At 43.4% G+C, this 17,227-nt stretch overlaps 1 protein-coding gene across 1 annotated transcript in view; it reads left to right on the top strand.

Annotated features, from left to right (window-relative positions):
- HSPA4 (heat shock protein family A (Hsp70) member 4) overlaps nt 1-17,227 on the top strand; it is a 43,534-nt gene that overhangs the window by 7,479 nt on the left and 18,828 nt on the right. The window contains exons 2-6 of the mRNA XM_037050469.1: nt 4,391-4,448; nt 6,301-6,441; nt 8,229-8,351; nt 12,082-12,181; nt 12,830-12,963. Of these exons, the coding sequence (XP_036906364.1) occupies nt 4,391-4,448; nt 6,301-6,441; nt 8,229-8,351; nt 12,082-12,181; nt 12,830-12,963 (556 nt within the window). The remainder of the gene's footprint in view (nt 1-4,390; nt 4,449-6,300; nt 6,442-8,228; nt 8,352-12,081; nt 12,182-12,829; nt 12,964-17,227) is intronic.

Raw genomic sequence — 17,227 nt, 5'->3', positions numbered from 1 at the left:
TATGTCTCATGAAAAGGTTATGAAAGCAGTTTTCTGAAAATCATTGAGGACCTGAACGACAACCTCGCATATAAAACTGGTAGAAGTAATTGGTAGGAACTTTGTCATCGGAGTCTAAATTGTTTCCTGAAACTTTTTAGCAGAATACTTGTTGCCTCAACAATAAAAACACTGGAATGTGCCCTGGCTGGTGTAGCTCAGTGGATTGAGTGCGGGCCTGCGAACCACACCATCGCGGTTTGACTCCCAGTCAGGGCACGTGCCTGGGTTGCAGGCCAGTTCCCAGCAGGGGACTCACGAGAGAGGCAACGGTACATTGATATTTCTCTCCTCCTCTCCTTTCCTTCCCCTCTAAAGATAAATAAAAAATCTTTAAAAAAACAACAACACTGGATTGTTATAATTAAGTTTCCTCTTACTCTAGTTTGCTCTCTCCCCTTGCATACCTTTTTCTAGATTGTATGTTTGAACAAATAGGATCATACTCTATTTTGTAACTTCCCACTTACACAGGATGGGGCAAAAGTAGGTTTACTGTTGTGTGTATGAAAAATACAGCAATTAATAAGTAATAATACAAGAATGAACTGTTACATCATGCATTCACGACTGTAAACCTACTTTTGCCCCACCCTGTATTTTTAGACATCTTTCAGAGTTAAATGTGAATTTAACTCCTTAAATATGTAATTCCATATTAGGGCTGTAACATGTTTTCTCCAGATGCTCAGGTTATTTCTAATATTTTGCTATTACAAATATTTCTTCAATAAGTAGTTTTTTGTATTTATGTTTACATGTTAATACTTTTATTTTTGTTGGATAGATTTCTAGATGTGAAATTGCTAGGGTGAAGATATATATGCTTAAGAGTTTCAGCACAAATTGCCAGAATACTTTGCCAAAATTTAAGAGATTAATTAATGCCAGGAACATAAATTAATAATAAATTTCTTTTAAAAAACATAATAATAAATTTTTCCCTGGCTGGTGTAGCTCAGTGGATTGAGCGCAGGCCTGCGAACCACACAACTGTGGTTCGATTCCCAGTCAGGGCACATGCCTGGGTTGCAGGCCAGTCCCCAGTAGGGGACACATGAGAGGCAACCATACACTGATATTTCTCTCCCACTCTCCTTCCCTTCCCCTCTGAAGATAAATAAATAAAATCTTAAAAAATGTCTGTTTCCTTTAAAAAATAATAATTTTTTTACTTTTCTGGAGGAAGATGATTTTAGGATGGCTGACTAGATTTTAGGAAGAAGTGAAGCAGAATTAACTAATTAGTTAAAAGATTTATTTACTTTTAGAGAGATGGGAAGGGAGGGAGGAAGAGAGGGGAGAAACATTGATGTGCAAGAGATATATCATGCCTGCAGCTGGGGACCTGCAACCCAGGCACCTGTCCTGACTGGGAATCGAACCGGCAGCATTTTAGTTTCCAGGCAGGTGCTTTATCCATTCTGCCACACCAGCCAGGGTGTGAAGCAGAATTTACAGAGCAAACTGGTTGGCATGTTTTTGTATGAAACTGGGACCAGGGCTTCATTGGAGCTAGAGTAAGAGCCATATTTTAGCTGTATTTTATGTCTTATGAGCCCTTTAAAAGTGGATCAAAATTTAATCTCTAGTAACCAGTTGAGGGTGGTGCTGGAATTTTTTTAAATTTAGAGGTGAGTAGTTGGATTTCAAGAGAAATTAAGCGACAGAGAGATCGCGCAGCTAGGAAGACAGAGAAGGAATTTGGACAGACCCTGACTGTGACTGTGGGGCCTTGGCTCTTCTCATTGCATGTGTGTTTGGGTCGGTCAGGTTGACAGCAGAGTGGAAAAGCCAAGGATTTCTCTAGTTCTCCCCCACCCCAGAGGGTCTGTTTGGTGCAGTAGTTGACTTGTAGAACTTTTTTAGAATGTAAGTATTGTGTAGTGGTACTGTATTGATAATTTCCTATGATGTGGTAAGGAAAATGTGGACTTTCTCTGTACTTTGCAAGTTTATACCTTGTTTGAGGGGTTGCTGCTGTGTTATGGGGTGAAGACCGATGTTCCATTAGTGACATTTGATTGCTTTCTAAGGAGTTGGGACCTGTTTGTAGTATGTGTATACACAGACCAAAAAAAGAAGCATGAAAAATTGGAACTGATACAAACTTTTATTTAGCTTGTCAAGATGTACGAAACACTTCCTATTACTGTTAAGGCAGATGTAGATTTTAAAGTAAGAAAAAAGGTTAATTGACTTCAAGGGAAATATACTGAGAGCAGCTCTGCACAGTAGTACATTCTGTGACAGTGGAAATACTCCACATCTCTGTTGCCCAAAGTCCAAAAAGTTGTAAGAAATAGGAAAGATTGTTTTTTACTTGAGGGGGGATTGGGAAGGCTTCACAGACAAGTGGGTGATATTTCTGGAGAACACTGATTTCTTAGGGACCGGAGCATTTTCAGGTGGCAGAAGTGGCGTGAGCAAAGCCAGAGGGTGGAGGACTTTAACTTGGGTCGGGTCACTGTGTGTGCAGGAGGGGCAGCTGTAAGGTGGGGATGGGGTTGGGGTGGTGGGGAATCTGGGCTCTGTTGGTAATTGGCTTTCTTGGGAAGGTAATTAGAAGCTCTTGCTTCTAGAGTTGCCTAGACAAAATAGGAAATTAACCCTTCAACAGGACATACAAAAAAGTTGGAGCATGTTTTTTTATTCTTAGAGCTAGTAATTGTTTTGAGATGTAGGTTTGAAAAAAGGGCTCCAGAAAACAAGGGAGATAATTAATATTACCTGTTAGTTATGTAGGATGGAGGTATTGGTGGTCCATTCCTTAGGAAATCAGATCTGGTAGCTTTTATTTTTTAATTTTAATTTTTATAATTTATTGATTATGCTGTTAACAGTTGTCCCACATTCCCCCCCCTCCCCCCTTGTAGATCTGATAGTTTTACCAATAGATAGACTTAGTGGAGTGAATGGAGGGGGAAGATGGCCTTGGGCAATTTCCTAAAGGAGCTGTAAGCACCTATGGGGAGATTTAAGTGGTACTCGGGACATTCTGAAACAGTTTAGTGATTGGCATGTTTGTGGGAAGGCTGATGATCAGACAGGCCTCGAGCTAAACCACAGTGAGGGCACAACTGCCTGCAAACTGCTCTGGGAGATTGGCCCATGGGGTTCTTACCCCAGTGGGTGCAAAGGGTTAGGGAGGTGTGGGGAGGTGCGGAGAGGTCCAGCGTTCTGTTAGTGTGTGTGGGACCAGTAAACTTTAGTCCGGGTCATCTAATGTATTCCGATGTGGACCAGGGCAGTATGGCTCCAGAGCCCTGTTTCTTAGTCTACTATAAAATGGAAAGACTAGGGTTCTGGGGAGGATAGAAAAGGTCAAGGTCAAAGCTAGAATGTCAAGTTTGAAGAAATGATCTGACATCCTTGCTTTCAGATTACATGACCCTGGGTAAATTTACTTATTGATACCTTTTTGGTTTCAGCTTCCTATCAAATGGGGATAAGATAGGGTGGTTATGAGGATCAAATGAGATACTACCCATAAACAATTTATGCAGTATTTATAACTAAAGCACAAGGAAGAGGGCCTTACTAGCTTGTGAGGGAAATGGACTCAGGGAAGAGCTTTGTCTTTTGGGTGAATTTGATCTTGTTGAAGCTCGAGAGCAAGCAACTGTTGGAAAGGGAGGTGACAGATATGTGAAGGTAAAGGTAACAGGCAGGGTTTCAGAGGGATTAATTAGACTGAAGAACGTAGGGTGAGGCGTTGGGTCGGAAGCATCAACGCCAATACAACTTTAAGCTTAAGCACAGTAGTTTAAAGTGGTCGCACCTTGAACCCAGTTTCAGTTTTGCTTTCCGAAAGAAGCAGCAAACAGATCAGCCCAGCAGACAGTATGTGAATCGGTGATTTGGAAGACTGCGTACAGAGTAGGAATGAAGTTCCTTGTCAGAAAACAAGTCCTTGGAAGCTAGTTCTAGAAAATTTACTTTTTATTTACAGTAGGGCAGGAGTCGTTTTTGGGGGGGTTTACGTAGACTGTTCTCTTGGTGCAGTTGTAAGCTGTTTTAGAAAACAACAATTAATTGATGAATTGATGAGGGAACATTATTTTATGTTGGGATTTTGAACTCCAGTCTTGAAGAATTAGAGGATAGTGGAGACTGGCCAGCCCACCTCTCTGTAGTATCTCAGACAGATGGTCATCACGTGAAAGTTCAACATCTAAAGCCTGGGCTCCCATGGACAGTTTTACTCAATGTAAAGGTTAAAATTAGAGACTTACTTTGTGTTGCTAAAATACATGGCTGTTTCGTGAAGACTGAGAAATCTTGCCTGGTGTGGTTTGGGGTGTAAAGTTGCAATAAGGTTATATTCTAAAATGTTTGTTATATCTTCTAGGGCCTGCATTTCTTTTGGTCCTAAGAATCGTTCAATTGGAGCAGCAGCTAAAAGCCAGGTAGGTGGTTTTGTTTTTTCCTAAAACGACCTATTTTTCTGGTTTGTCCGTCCTCCTTTTGAATGCCGCGTGTGTGCCCAGCGCTGGTAGGCCTTGGCCATGCAACTGAGAGACAGATCCGATCCCTGCTCATGGGTGCTTGCGTGAGTAGCGTGAACGGTGTAATCTGCTTAATGCAAATACTAGGATGTACGTATTTTAAATGCTCCTGAAGTCTTCTTGTTGGGCTTTTCTTTTTTTCTTTAAGATTTTATTTATTTATTTTTAGAGAGGGGAAGGGAAGGAGAAAGAGAGGGAGAGAAACATCAATATGTAGTTCCCTCTCACGCTCCCTAGTGGGGACCTGGCCTGCAACCCAGTGATGTGCCCTGACTGGGAATCAAACTGGCGACTCTTTGGTTTGCTGGCTGGCGCTCAGTCCACTGAGCCAACCAGCTAAGGCATGGGCTTTTCTTCTTAACTAATATTGAAGGTTAGTGTTGTCTCTAGATTTGATCTTATTAATTGAGGTTCTCAAGGAAGGAAAACACTAGAAGCACATTAACTTACCATTAGTTTTCTTTGCAAACCAGGGGTCTGACATACCTGCTGGTTTCTAAGTAACCAGAGCAGCAGAATCCCAAGAGTCCTGTTATCCTGAGTGTCTGAGGTAGTTACTGTGAAATTAAGGAGTTGCGTGTTTGGCCTTTTTATGGTTCAATCTGGAACAAAATACAGAATGAATACTTGTCTCTCTTTCTGGTCTGGGAAGGGCCTAAAGTTCATAAGCCTAAGAAAGTGATGCTTGGCCAGTTGATTATTAATAAAACTGGGTGTTTTCAATCTAGGAGGTGGTAGATAGCAAGTACACAGCTGTATTGAACACCTTTCCTTCCAAAAGTTCAGTGAATTCTTAATTTGCTGTTATGATTAAGAATAGTTACTGTACTGCACTGGCTGCCGTGTTCTAGGTTGGCACGGGCACCGGGATACCGAGTTTCTTGGCTGATGCTGAAGCCGGGCCGGCCGGCCGGCCGTTCCCCTGTTTCCGAAAGGCTTCTCTGGGAGCCTTTGATGTGCCCGGGGCAGGCACACTCCGCCCCTGCCTTGGGTGGAGGGGCCTGTGAATCTTGCTTTATTGGAAAGAAATTAAAAAATACAGATGCAATACAATAGGGAATTTGGAACTTTTATTGTACTTCCATTGTGCAAAAATCAGTTCCTATCTTAATGTTAACCTATTGTACTCTTTCTGAGCATATAAATATTTTCCCTTGTACAAAAGTGAGGTCATACTGTATAGGCACTCATCTGTCAGCCTCCTAAAATGATCTCGCCCCTCTGTGGACGCACCACAGTGAGTTTACTCCTGCACTCTCAGGCCGCCTCCAGCTCTCTGGCGTTGTGAACAGCACTGCCAGTGCCGTTGAGTGCTCCTCTTCGTGCATGTGGTGCCGTCTGTTTCTCCTTTATGGTGGCTTCTTTGACTAGAGTCTGTGAATTGACACAGACTTCCAAACTGACTCCTGGAAAGATTGAATCACAAACTATGGGGATTTTTAAAGGCTAAGAATCGTATCTAAAAGTTGATGAGAAGTTAAAGATGGAAAACACTCTTACAGATATCACGACTTGTCTGTGGAGAAGCAGGACACATGGGGCTGTGTTTGAGGCCCTCACCCCTCGAGTCTCGCCTCATGTGCTCACGGGTGTCACTCCAAAAGGCTTAGTATGGAAGGAAACTGAAACTCAGAAGGACACTTTGTGGCATTGAAATGATGCTGATTTAATTGGGTGCTGTTGAATTCCCCCCCCCCCCATTTTAATTGTTGTTGGTCTTTCTGCTCTGTGACTCTGACATCCTTTCTCATAGATCATCTCCAATGCAAAGAACACAGTCCAGGGATTCAAGAGATTCCATGGCCGAGCGTTCTCTGACCCGTTTGTGGAGGCAGAGAGGTCTAGCCTTGCATATGATATCGTGCAGTTACCCACTGGGTTAACAGGCATAAAGGTAAGGTTCTCAAGATAATGATCTTTAATTTATGGTCTTTAATCTTATGATCAAAATATAGCATTGTATTTTTATTGGGCCATGTGTATCCATACAATTCTGATTTCCTGTTGGAATGAAAATGCTTATAAATGCTTAGGAAAAGCTCTTACTAGTAAAGACAATTTGGCATTTTTTTTTTAGTGATTTGGATTTTGATCGAGAACCATAGGTGGCATTGTTAATATGGCTTGGATGGCTGGGGATGGCTGGGGAGCTGCTTGTCTCCTGTGCTGTGTGATTTTAGGGTGTGACTTGTGGAAGTCAGGCAAAGAAAGCCCTAGGCAGATAGGCGGTTATACTCATGACGGGAGGAAAGGGGAGCCGAGCCTTTGATATCTCTGGGATACCTGGGAGAGTCTGTTCATGAAGCATGCAGTGAACTGGTCGTACAGAAGAGGTGGGAGGCTGGGGAACGGGCAGGCGCATGCCGCTCACTGCCTCTCAGGCCGGCAGAGGTACTAAGAATCCCGGAGGATGGTTGAGCCAGGCAGGTGAGTTTAGAGGGAGGAGATTTGGTGTTTTAGACATTCTAACTGGAGAAATAAGAATGTGGGAACAGCCTCACATCCAAGAGATGATGGAAATTGGGAGAAAAAGGTAAGCAGTTGCACCATTGTAGTCCAGAATTGGGTAGATTTGAGAAGTGAAGAATTCTGATAACTGAAGAGTGATCTCTGGGTTTGCTTAGGGTACCTGTGGTGATAGTCTCAGAATAGTTTCAGTGATCTAGTGAGGGGTAAACTGGGGTGCAGAGGAGGGGAAAAGGAAAAGGGGAGCTGAGGAAATGAGGGGCGGCGCTCAGAGTTAAGAAAGAAATAGGACAGGCACTGGCCGGTTTAGTCCTCAGCATTGCAAGAAAAGGGGCGAGAGACCAGGGAGAAGACCTGGGGGATAAGTGGGGCCAAGTACAAGGGCAGAGGAGTTGACTAAGATGAGGCAAATAGCAGGGATGTGGGGGTAGCTTAGAAAGAGGCTCATTGAGAGGATTATTTTCCTGTTTTTATCGTGCAGTAAAGTGAGAAACTTAGACCGTGAACCAGAACGCATTGTGGTTGGGCCAGGGAGTGAGGAGGGGAGGAGCAGGTAACTTTCGGACTGAGTTGGAGCAGGACATTAAAGGACAGAGGGACATTTTCTTGTCTGGATTGTAGTTGGGGACTGGGTGTATGTGGGTTGGGGCTTATCCTACATAGTAACCTTTCGACATTTAAAGTTTGCAGCTGTTGTCAAAGTTGTAGACTTTTATCCAGGGCAGGATAGTTCGAAGCTTTGTTCATTATTCTTTAATTCACCAAGTGTTTATGCTGTCGGGTCTGTCAGGTGCAGGGGCTACAGCAGTGAATGAGTTTGACTAAAACCATGCCCTCAGGTTAGACTGGATCTTAACTGGGGAGGCGATAACACAGCACAGTGAACGAAGTGAAACACTGTCTGTCGGGTGCTAACGTAGGTTCCCCGCCGGCTCCCTTACAGAGGGGTGGTGTGGCTCACAGTGAGCTACCTCAGCACGCTTCTGCGTGGTAGGTCGTTTCAGGTGCTACTGGTGGTCACACGGTGGCCCTTATCTTCCAGTATCAGGTGTGTGCTACAAAGCTAACAGTGACTTCACGTTACTTTTGCTTTCAAAACCAGTTTTCTCTTCCTTCTTGAGATAACATTCCACTGATGATGTGAGGCATTGCTCTGTTTAAACTCTCAGGACTTGAACCACTGTAAGCCGAGGTCCTTTTGTTACTTCACTGCAGGTGAGATACATGGAGGAAGAGCGGAGCTTCACCACGGAGCAGGTGACCGCCATGCTCCTGTCCAAACTGAAGGAGACGGCAGAGAGCGTCCTCAAAAAGCCTGTTGTGGACTGTGTGGTGTCGGTGAGTGCGGGCCCCGCTCTCTACTGGGGCCACGTGAGGAAGCATTTGCACTTTCACTGCAAATTACACTGTTTTTGCTTTAGGTTGTATGATTATTTTAAGAATTTATCAAACTGGTCTTCATGTTCTTGAATTTTATTTCCAGCCCCTAGATTTTGCTCAGGCCTCTGTTACTCTGCCTGCTCAGAGGCCCACCTCCAGGCCCGCTTCCTCCCGGATTTCCTCTGGCCCCGCGCTGGTCTCTGGTAGCCACTCCTTTGTTCAGTGATGGGAATACTCTCAATAAGGGGTGCAGTCTTTCCCTCCATTTCTGTCCCTGTGTCTTTGCTGTCACTGTTTCTGGCACCAAAGGCAAGGCAGGGCGTGACTTCATCTTGTCCCTTTCCCTAACCAGGTGGAAGCCTGGCTGTTGGTAGCTTTGTGCTTGTGGGGTGAGGGAGTCCTTAGCAACTGTTGGAACTTGGGCGGGGGCGGCCCCATTGGCTTTGTCACGAACCTCGTCACTCTGCAGCTCTCCTGCGTCTCACCTCTGTGGACTCTTTTGCTGTGGTGCACTGGGTGGCAAAGCAGGGACTGCCCGGTGGCCTCTTTGCTGCACAGTCTGCTGTCTGGCGCATCCCGTAGTGCTTGTCTGTCTAGCAGAGGAGGGCTGACGTTTGTCAGGAGGGACCAGGTCGTGGCTGTTGGGCCACATTCCAGGGGTGCAGAGAATAAAGATGCTACTTCCGTACAAACACTATTCCCTACAGACCCTGTTTCATAGGTGCCTCTGCCTTTCCCGCGCCCTCCATTGGTCCGTCATTGGTCCTTAACCCATCTGGTGCCTTGGACGTGGATCCTGAATTATGCTCAGTGTAGAAGTAAAGTTCATGTAAAAGGGTGGACTGCCTGAGTAGCTTTCTCAGCTTTTTGAACAAGTTTGAAGGTGGTGTGTTAAGTCATGTGTTGGGGGTCCTCAAGGCCACCCTGAGTTCCTCTGGTTCGCTAAGAGGATTCACAGGACTTGGTGTATAGCTGCACTAACGGGCAAGATTTATTACAGCGAGAGGACATGAAGCAAAATCAATGGAGGGGAAAGGCACGTGGACATGTTTGGAGGAAACCAGGCACAAGTCTCTAGGAGTCTCTTTTAATGAAGTCGTGCTGGCGGTGCGTAATTCTCCCAGCCACAAGTTGTGACGGTGTATGTGAAAATGTCGTCCACCAGGGAAGTTCTGTTCTTTCGGTAACCCGAGGAGTCCAGGGTTTCTCCTGGGGGTCAGTTAGGTAGGTGGTACCCTTTGCCTAACATGCACCAAAATTAGACTTCTGGAAGGAAAGTAGGTATTCTGCATAAGCTAAGTTGTAGAAACAGTTTGGGCACAGTGAGCTGCTCTCAACATGAAGGGAAATTTCTGTGTTAACTTAGGGAATTGTTCTGGTCAGCAGCCTTGTTTGAGGTTGCGGGTGCCAGCCTCTGTGAGCTCTGCACACTGGCACTGCTGGCTCCTGGTGCCCACAGCGCGTCTGGCTGCTGTGAAAATAGAACTGGGTGTGTTTGCTTCACGTAGAAATTGATGATTGTTAAACATAAACTTAATTTTGCTTTAGAAAGGAGGTACTAGCCAGTGTTCAAAATTCAGTTGTGTAGGAAGGGAGGGTGTAAGGGAAGCTTCAGCACCCTCACAACCTAGCACGGAGGTTTTCCGTCCCAGGGTGGCCGTTGCCACCTCTCTGTTGCAGACCTTCCGGGGGCTTGTGTACTGGAGTGGACATGGGCAGGTCCTTTTCCTTTGATCTTTCTTTTAACAAATTTTGGACAGTTTGTCTTCTCCGTCTGTGGCAGTAAAGAAGTGCCTCATTCCCTTTAGTGACTGTGGGGCACTCCAGTTTGTGTGGCACGTACTTAACCAATCTCTTTTTGTTAGACATCTGTTGCTTTTTTTATTGTGAAGAATGTTGCAATGAGTAAAACTGAACAAATATAATTTTACTCTTGTGAGTTTGTGGGATTTATAGGCTAAATTTTTAGAGGTGCAATTGCTGGGGCAAAAGATGTGTGTGCAATAGTCTCCCCTTTATTCGTGGTTTCGCTTTCCATGGCTTTCAATTACCATACAGGGGATATGTTAAATGGAAAGTTCCAGAAATAAATGATTTTTAAGTTATAAGTTGCATGCTGTTCCAAGTGCTGCTTTGCTGGCTCTGTCCTGTCTAGATTGTGAATCATTCCTTTGTCTAGCATATCCATGATACATGGACAGTACTGTAAGGTATTTTCAGAGAGCCCTGACTTGTGTGGCTCAGTGGATTGAGCGTCATCCTGCAAACCAAAAGGTCGCTGGTTCAATTCCCAGTCAGGGCACATGCCTGGGTTGTGGGCCAGTTCCCCAGTAGGAGGTACGCAAGAGGCCCCCACACATTGATGTTTTCTCCCTATCTCCCTCCCTTCACTTTCTAAACATAAGTAAATAAAATCTTTTTAAAAAGGCATTATTTACCTTCTTTTAAAAAAGATATTTTGAGAGAGAGACCATATTCACTTAACTCTTTATTATAGTATATTGTGTGATTGTTATGTTTTATTATTAGGTGCTGTTAATCTCTTACTGGGCCTAGTTTATAAACTTTATCACAGGTATGTATGTATAGAAAAACATACAGTATATTAATTAAAGTTCAGTACTATTGTCAGCTTTAGGTATCCATGGGAGCTCTTAGAACATACCCACTTTGGGGGACTACTGTAATTTGTAATTCCAAAAAAAGAATCTTATTTTTATAGGGGAAGGGAGGGAGAAAGGGGCTGAGAGGAAACCTCAGTGTGCGAGAACGTTGGTTAGTTGCCTCTTGCACGTTCCCTGATTGGGGACCAGGCCCGCATCCTAGGCATATGCCCCGACTGGGAATCGAACCAGTGGCCTTTTGCATTGTAGGATGATGATGAACCAACTGAGCCATACCAGTCAGAGCTGTATTTGTAATTTCAACAGCTATTGCCCTTCAAAGAATTTGTACTAGTTCACACATCCACCTGAAATGTAGAGTGGGCATATCTGACCACAGCCCCTCACTAGCACAGTTCATTGTTGTCATAACTAATTCTAAGTAGGTGAATAATGGATGGTGTCAAAGTGTATGTGATTTTAATATTTTACTCTTTAGGTGGAGATGAACAATTTAAAATTGAAAAGTCATTTTGTATTTCCCTCTTTGTGAAATGTTCCTGTTCTTTGCTCATTTTATTTTGAGTTTATGATTTTCATTTTGATTTGTAGTTCTTCCTTCATGTATTAGATTAGTTCTTTGCACTTTCATGATGTGGGTTGCAAATATTTTTACCATTTGGTCATTAGAATTTTTTATGAGTCAACATTTTTTTTCTTGTAGGTTTTATGTTGTATTTAGAAAGTTCTTTCCTACTCTGATGGTAAAATTCCTTTAATTCTGGTGCTCTTGGGGTTTTTTTTTAACATTTAAGTCTTTCATTTGACCTATATTTTGGTATAAGGCTTGCAGTAGCGATGCAGCTTTATTTTCTGTGTAGTTGGCTGTCCGTTTTTTCCAGTATTACTTGCTGCGTGTCCTACCTTTTCCTCATTGGTCTGAAGTGCTCCTTCGATCATGCATGGAATATATTGCTGTAGGTGTTTGAGGGCGTTTCTGGACTTACTTCATTTATTTATTCTTGGCAGGTACATCTTAAATGAGGGATCTCCATAATACAAGTAAATGTTCAATTTTTCTGTAGGTTCCTGGTTTCTATACTGACGCAGAAAGACGGTCAGTGATGGATGCAACACAGATTGCTGGTCTCAACTGCCTGCGATTAATGAATGACACCACTGCAGGTAAGAGGGGCATTAACAAGTTTTCGATATGTTAATCGTGAAGGTTGTGAAATCTTAAAGTCCTAGGCTTTCTTGTTTATTTGGCTTGGAGCACTTACCACCTATGTGGCACAGTACTTTTGGTGACTCCGTCATGAAGAATTCATCTGAGCAGTACTTTATCTTTGTAGCACCCATCGGGTATTTAATCACGGGGTTGTTTGGAAAGGGATACATTTATTGTTTGATTGGAGCAGAGCTTGGACTTAAATGTTGGCCTTTTCTGCGACGGTTGGACTGGTGGAGTTGGAGGAACGGGAAGCAGCTTCTCAGGGACAGGACAGTGTGGGAGGTGGAGAGGGCGCGCAGGTAGGAGAAACCCTGCAGGATATGTCAGGGACAGCGGCAGGGGGTACGGTGACAGGTGTGGAAGTCTTGGGAATTGGGAATTGGATTTGGAGACATTAAGGAACCCTGAATGAACGTGAGCCTTTAATTCTCTGAAGTTAATGTTCTTCACGAATAACTGTGCAAAGCTCGTAAAGGATTTGATTCTTTGTAGAACGGCATATGATACAGCTCCAATCAGTATATACAGGATGTGTTTCTACTTAAATTTTAAGTTTACTCTTAGATGATAATATGTTGAATTTATTTTTTTTTGTGTAGTTGCTCTTGCATATGGAATCTATAAGCAAGATCTCCCTGCCTTAGAAGAGAAACCAAGAAATGTAGTTTTTGTAGACATGGGGCATTCTTCTTACCAAGTTTCAGTGTGTGCATTTAATAGAGGAAAGCTGAAAGTAAGTATAATTTTTTTGGAAGACTATTAACAAGCGTATGGTAATTAGGAACTTGTGAGAAACAATTTAAATAAATGGTTTAAGGATGTTGTTACACTGATGAAAACTTGCTGTGAGCCATCTGAATTAGAAGCTAGGTTATAGAGGGTGGGGTGGAAGTTGTAAGCCCAGAGCAGTGAAGAGCTGGCATGGTGTGAGGGGAAGGCACCTGCAGGTGCTGAGCCTTGTTTTTCTTATCTGTAACGAGAGAAAATAAGGCTTGCTTACAAGCTTACTAGGAGGATTCTTTAGTGTGTAGTCCCTTGGTGTTTCACACTGAGGATTGAGGGGATTATGATGAAGGTATTCTCTATTTGCTCTTAAGGTTTTGCGTGGTCTGGGAAAAGGGTGGAGGAACTAGAACTTGATGGGGCAAAGAAACCAGACTAGGAGTGGTATTGTAGATTTCTGGGAAGCTTGGACCTCTGGTGAAGACAGTTTTATATACAGAGAAATCTAGCAGTGTTGGCCAGGGGAGGGTTCTGGTCACAATTAAATTTACTGGTATATATATATTAGTTCTGCAGTGGGATATAAAACCTTTTTTAAAAAAAATAATTACTTATTTGGATTTCTGGCCAAGATGGAGGCATAGGTGGAAACACTGTGTTTAAAGTTTTTAAACCAAGTTTAAAGACAACAAAGTTTTAGTAACAAAAACACAGAAAATGAAACTATACAGAAGTCTGACAACAACGAACTGTTCAGCCAGACTGGTAAGAGGGGCAGAGCCAGCGACTGACGGAGCAGGGTTGCAGCCGGGTTGCACAGGAAAACTCGCCCGGACCGACCCAGGTGCAGGTGGAGGTTGGCAGATCCCAGGTGTGGGGGGGAAATGTGCAGACCCAGTGAGAGCGCAGGGCGGCAGGCTGACTGCGGTCTCACATTCGCGCGTGCAGATAAACCAGGCAAAGGAGTGATCAGTAAGACAGACCGAGCGGCCCCAGCAGCAGGAAGCAGCAGAGGGGACCGCCATTGCCTCTCTCTGACCCCGCCCCCACATACAGGGTCACAACCCAGTGACTGAGTTGCCCCGCCCTGGTGAACACCTAGGGCTCTGCCCTTCATACATAACAGGCGCGAACAGACCAAAACATTATGGCTCAAGAACTCAAAGCCCCAGAGCCAATAACTCTAAGTGGCCAAGAAGTAGCCAACCTATCAGATGCACAGTTCAAAACACTGGTGATCAGGATGCTCACAGAACTGGTTGATCTTCGTCACAAATTACAGGAACATATGAATGCTAAAGTAATTGAAATTAAGGGAAATGCACAGGAAACTAATAGTGATGGAAAGAAAACTGGTACTCAAATCAAGGGAGTGGACCAGAAAGAAGAAAATTGACCAAACAGAAAAGAATGAAGAAACAAGAATTCAAAAAAATGAGGAGAGGCTTAGGAACCTCCAGGACATCTTTAAATGTTCCAACATCCCAATTATAGGGGTACCAGAAGGGGAAGAGGAAGAGCAGCAAGTGGAAAAGTTATCGGAACAAATCATGAAGGAGAACTTCCCCAATCTGGCAAAGGAAATAGACTTCCAGGAAATCCAGGAAGCTCAGAGAGTCCCAAAGAAGGTGGACCCAAGAAGGAACACACCAAGGCACATCATAATTACATTAGCCAAGATGAAAATGAAGGAGAGAATCCTAGAAGCAGCAAGAAATAAGGGGGCAGTCACCTACAAAGGAGTTCCTATCAGACTGTCAGCTGATTTCTCAAAAGAGACCTTACAGGCAAGAAGGGGCTAGAAAGAAGTATTCCAAGTCATGAAAGGCAAGGACCTACATCCAAGATTGCTCTATCCAGCAAAGCTTTCATTAGAATGGAAGGGCAGATAAAGTGCTTCTCAGATAAGATCAAATTCGAGGAGTTTATCATCACCAAGCCCTTATTATATGAAATGTTAAAGGGATTTATCTAAGAAAAAGAAGATAAAAAATATTAACAGTGAAAGGACAGCAATCTCACAGTTATTAACAACCGCACCTAAAACAAAAGCTAACTAAGCAGACAGCTAGATCAGGAGCGGAGCCACAGAAATGGAGATGACATGGAGGGTTAGCAACAGGGGAGTGGGAGGAAGAGAAGGAGGGAGAAGGTACAGAGAATAAGTAGCATAGGTGGTGGGTAGAAAACAGATAGGAGGGAGGGCAAGAATAGTCTGGGAAGTATAGAATCTAAAGAACTTGAGACATCTGGACATAAACAAAAGGGGGGGATTGGTGGGGGAGGGGTGTGGAGGGGAATGAAGGGGAGGAAATAGGACAACTGTAATGGCATAATCAATAAGATATTTACAAAAAAAGAAAAAGATCAAAACTATGAACATTGAAATGACTACAAACTCACGGCTATCAACAACTGAATCTAAAAAACAAACTAAGCAAATAACTAGAACAGGTATAGAATCATAGGTTAAGAGATGGTTTATCGTTAAAAGAGGTTTATCATCTGGGGGTAGGAGGAAGGGGGAAAATGGGGGGAAAAGGTGCAGGGATTTAGAAGCATTATTAAGTGGGTACAAAATAGACAGGGGAAGGTTAAGAACAGTATAGTAAATGGAAAAGCCAAAGATGGACTGCCCATGGACATGAAATAAGTGGGGGATCACTGGAGGAAATGGGGGTACCAGGCAGAAGGGGCAAAGGGCAAAAAGTGGGACAACTGTAATAGCCTAATTAATAAAATATGCTTTAAAAAACCAAAAAAAACCCTATTTATTTATAGACAGAGGGGAAGGGAGAGAGAAAGAGAGGGAGAGAAACATCAATGTTTGGTTGCCTCTCAAACGCCCCACACTTGGGGAACCTGGCCTGCAACCCAGGCATGTGCATGACTGGTAATTGAACTGGAGACCCTTTGTTTCACAGGCCAGTGCTCACTCCATTGAGCCATACTAGCTGGGGTTGGATGTAAAATCTTTAGCTCAGTGATATTTATCTAGAACTAGTGAGTTTTAAAATTTTATTTATTTTTAGGGAGAGGGGAAGGGTGGGAGAAAGAGGAGGGAAACATCAAAGTGTGATTGCCTCACGAGCGCCCCCCTACTGGGGAACCTTCCCCACAGCCCAGGCATGTGCCCTGGCCAGGAATCCAACAGGTGACCTTTGGATTGTGGGACAAAGCCCAGCCTACTGAGCCACACCAGGCAGGGCTAGGGTTTTTGTGTGTGTGTGTGTGTGTGTGTGTGTGTGTGTTTAAATGAAATTAAAGCAGATCTTTGGGATAGTTGGGAAATTAGAAGTTGGCCATTTTAATGGATACAAATGCTGAATCAAATTGTAATTATCAGTGTTTAAACTTTACTTGGATTACTAAAATTCTGTACTTTAAACTTTTAAACAGAAGATAGTGGTCATGTTTAGCTTCGGCTTTGGGACAATGTGATGTGCATTAGTGGTCATCCGCTCTTTTGCCCTATATTTTTCTCACTGCCAGGTGTTACTTGTCAGTTTTCCAATTACAATTAAAGTTTACTTATAAAAATACCATAAAAGCTTCTTCAAACTTGCGAAACATTTATGTGTAAAGAAAAAAAATACTCAAGTTCTGCCTGTGTGGCTCAACTGTTGGAACGTCATTCTGTTCACGAAAAGGTTGTGGGTTTGACTCCCGTGGGGGTGTGTATGGGCAGCCGCCAGTCGATGTTCCTCTCTCGCCTCTCTAAAATCAAACGTATCCTTGGGAGAATTAAAAAAAAGAATTTAAATAAAAAATACTCAAAGTCTTAACAGTTTAGTGTGTTTCACTCTAGTCTTAAGAAGGCAAAATTGGAATCACTCTGTATTTCAGTTCTGTGTCTTGTTTTTCTTTCTCTTCATTAACAGATGTGGGAAATTTCCCATGATGTTTAACATTCTTCGAAGAGACTGTTTATTCCCTCATAAGGATGTCATCGCTTACTTAACCCATCTTATAAATTTCTGGGTGTTGTTAGATGTCGTTCCCTTCTGTTTTGCTAGGGATCTGGGAGATGGGTAACCCACCCAAGCTAGTGTGACTTGTGTGTTCAATAGAAAACAAATCGCTGGCACTTAAGGGCTCTCGCACCCTTTTGGGCAGTAAACTGTACAGAGCTCAGCCTTTGGTGTTCACAGTTTTGTAATAGCAAGAGGCTTGGAACTGTGCATGGGGCACGTCAGTGTATTTGGTCTTGGGTATATAATTGCTGTTGGTACAGCGGACCGGGTATGGGTTTTGGAAATAATGAGATTGTGTTT

This window comes from Sturnira hondurensis, unplaced genomic scaffold, assembly GCF_014824575.4.
Source record: "Sturnira hondurensis isolate 20B ecotype Veracruz unplaced genomic scaffold, ASM1482457v3 Scaffold0006805, whole genome shotgun sequence".
Taxonomy (NCBI): Eukaryota; Metazoa; Chordata; class Mammalia; order Chiroptera; family Phyllostomidae; genus Sturnira; species Sturnira hondurensis.
The sequence above is the reverse complement of the archived record's forward strand: the minus strand, read 5'-3'. Positions and strand labels throughout refer to the sequence as shown.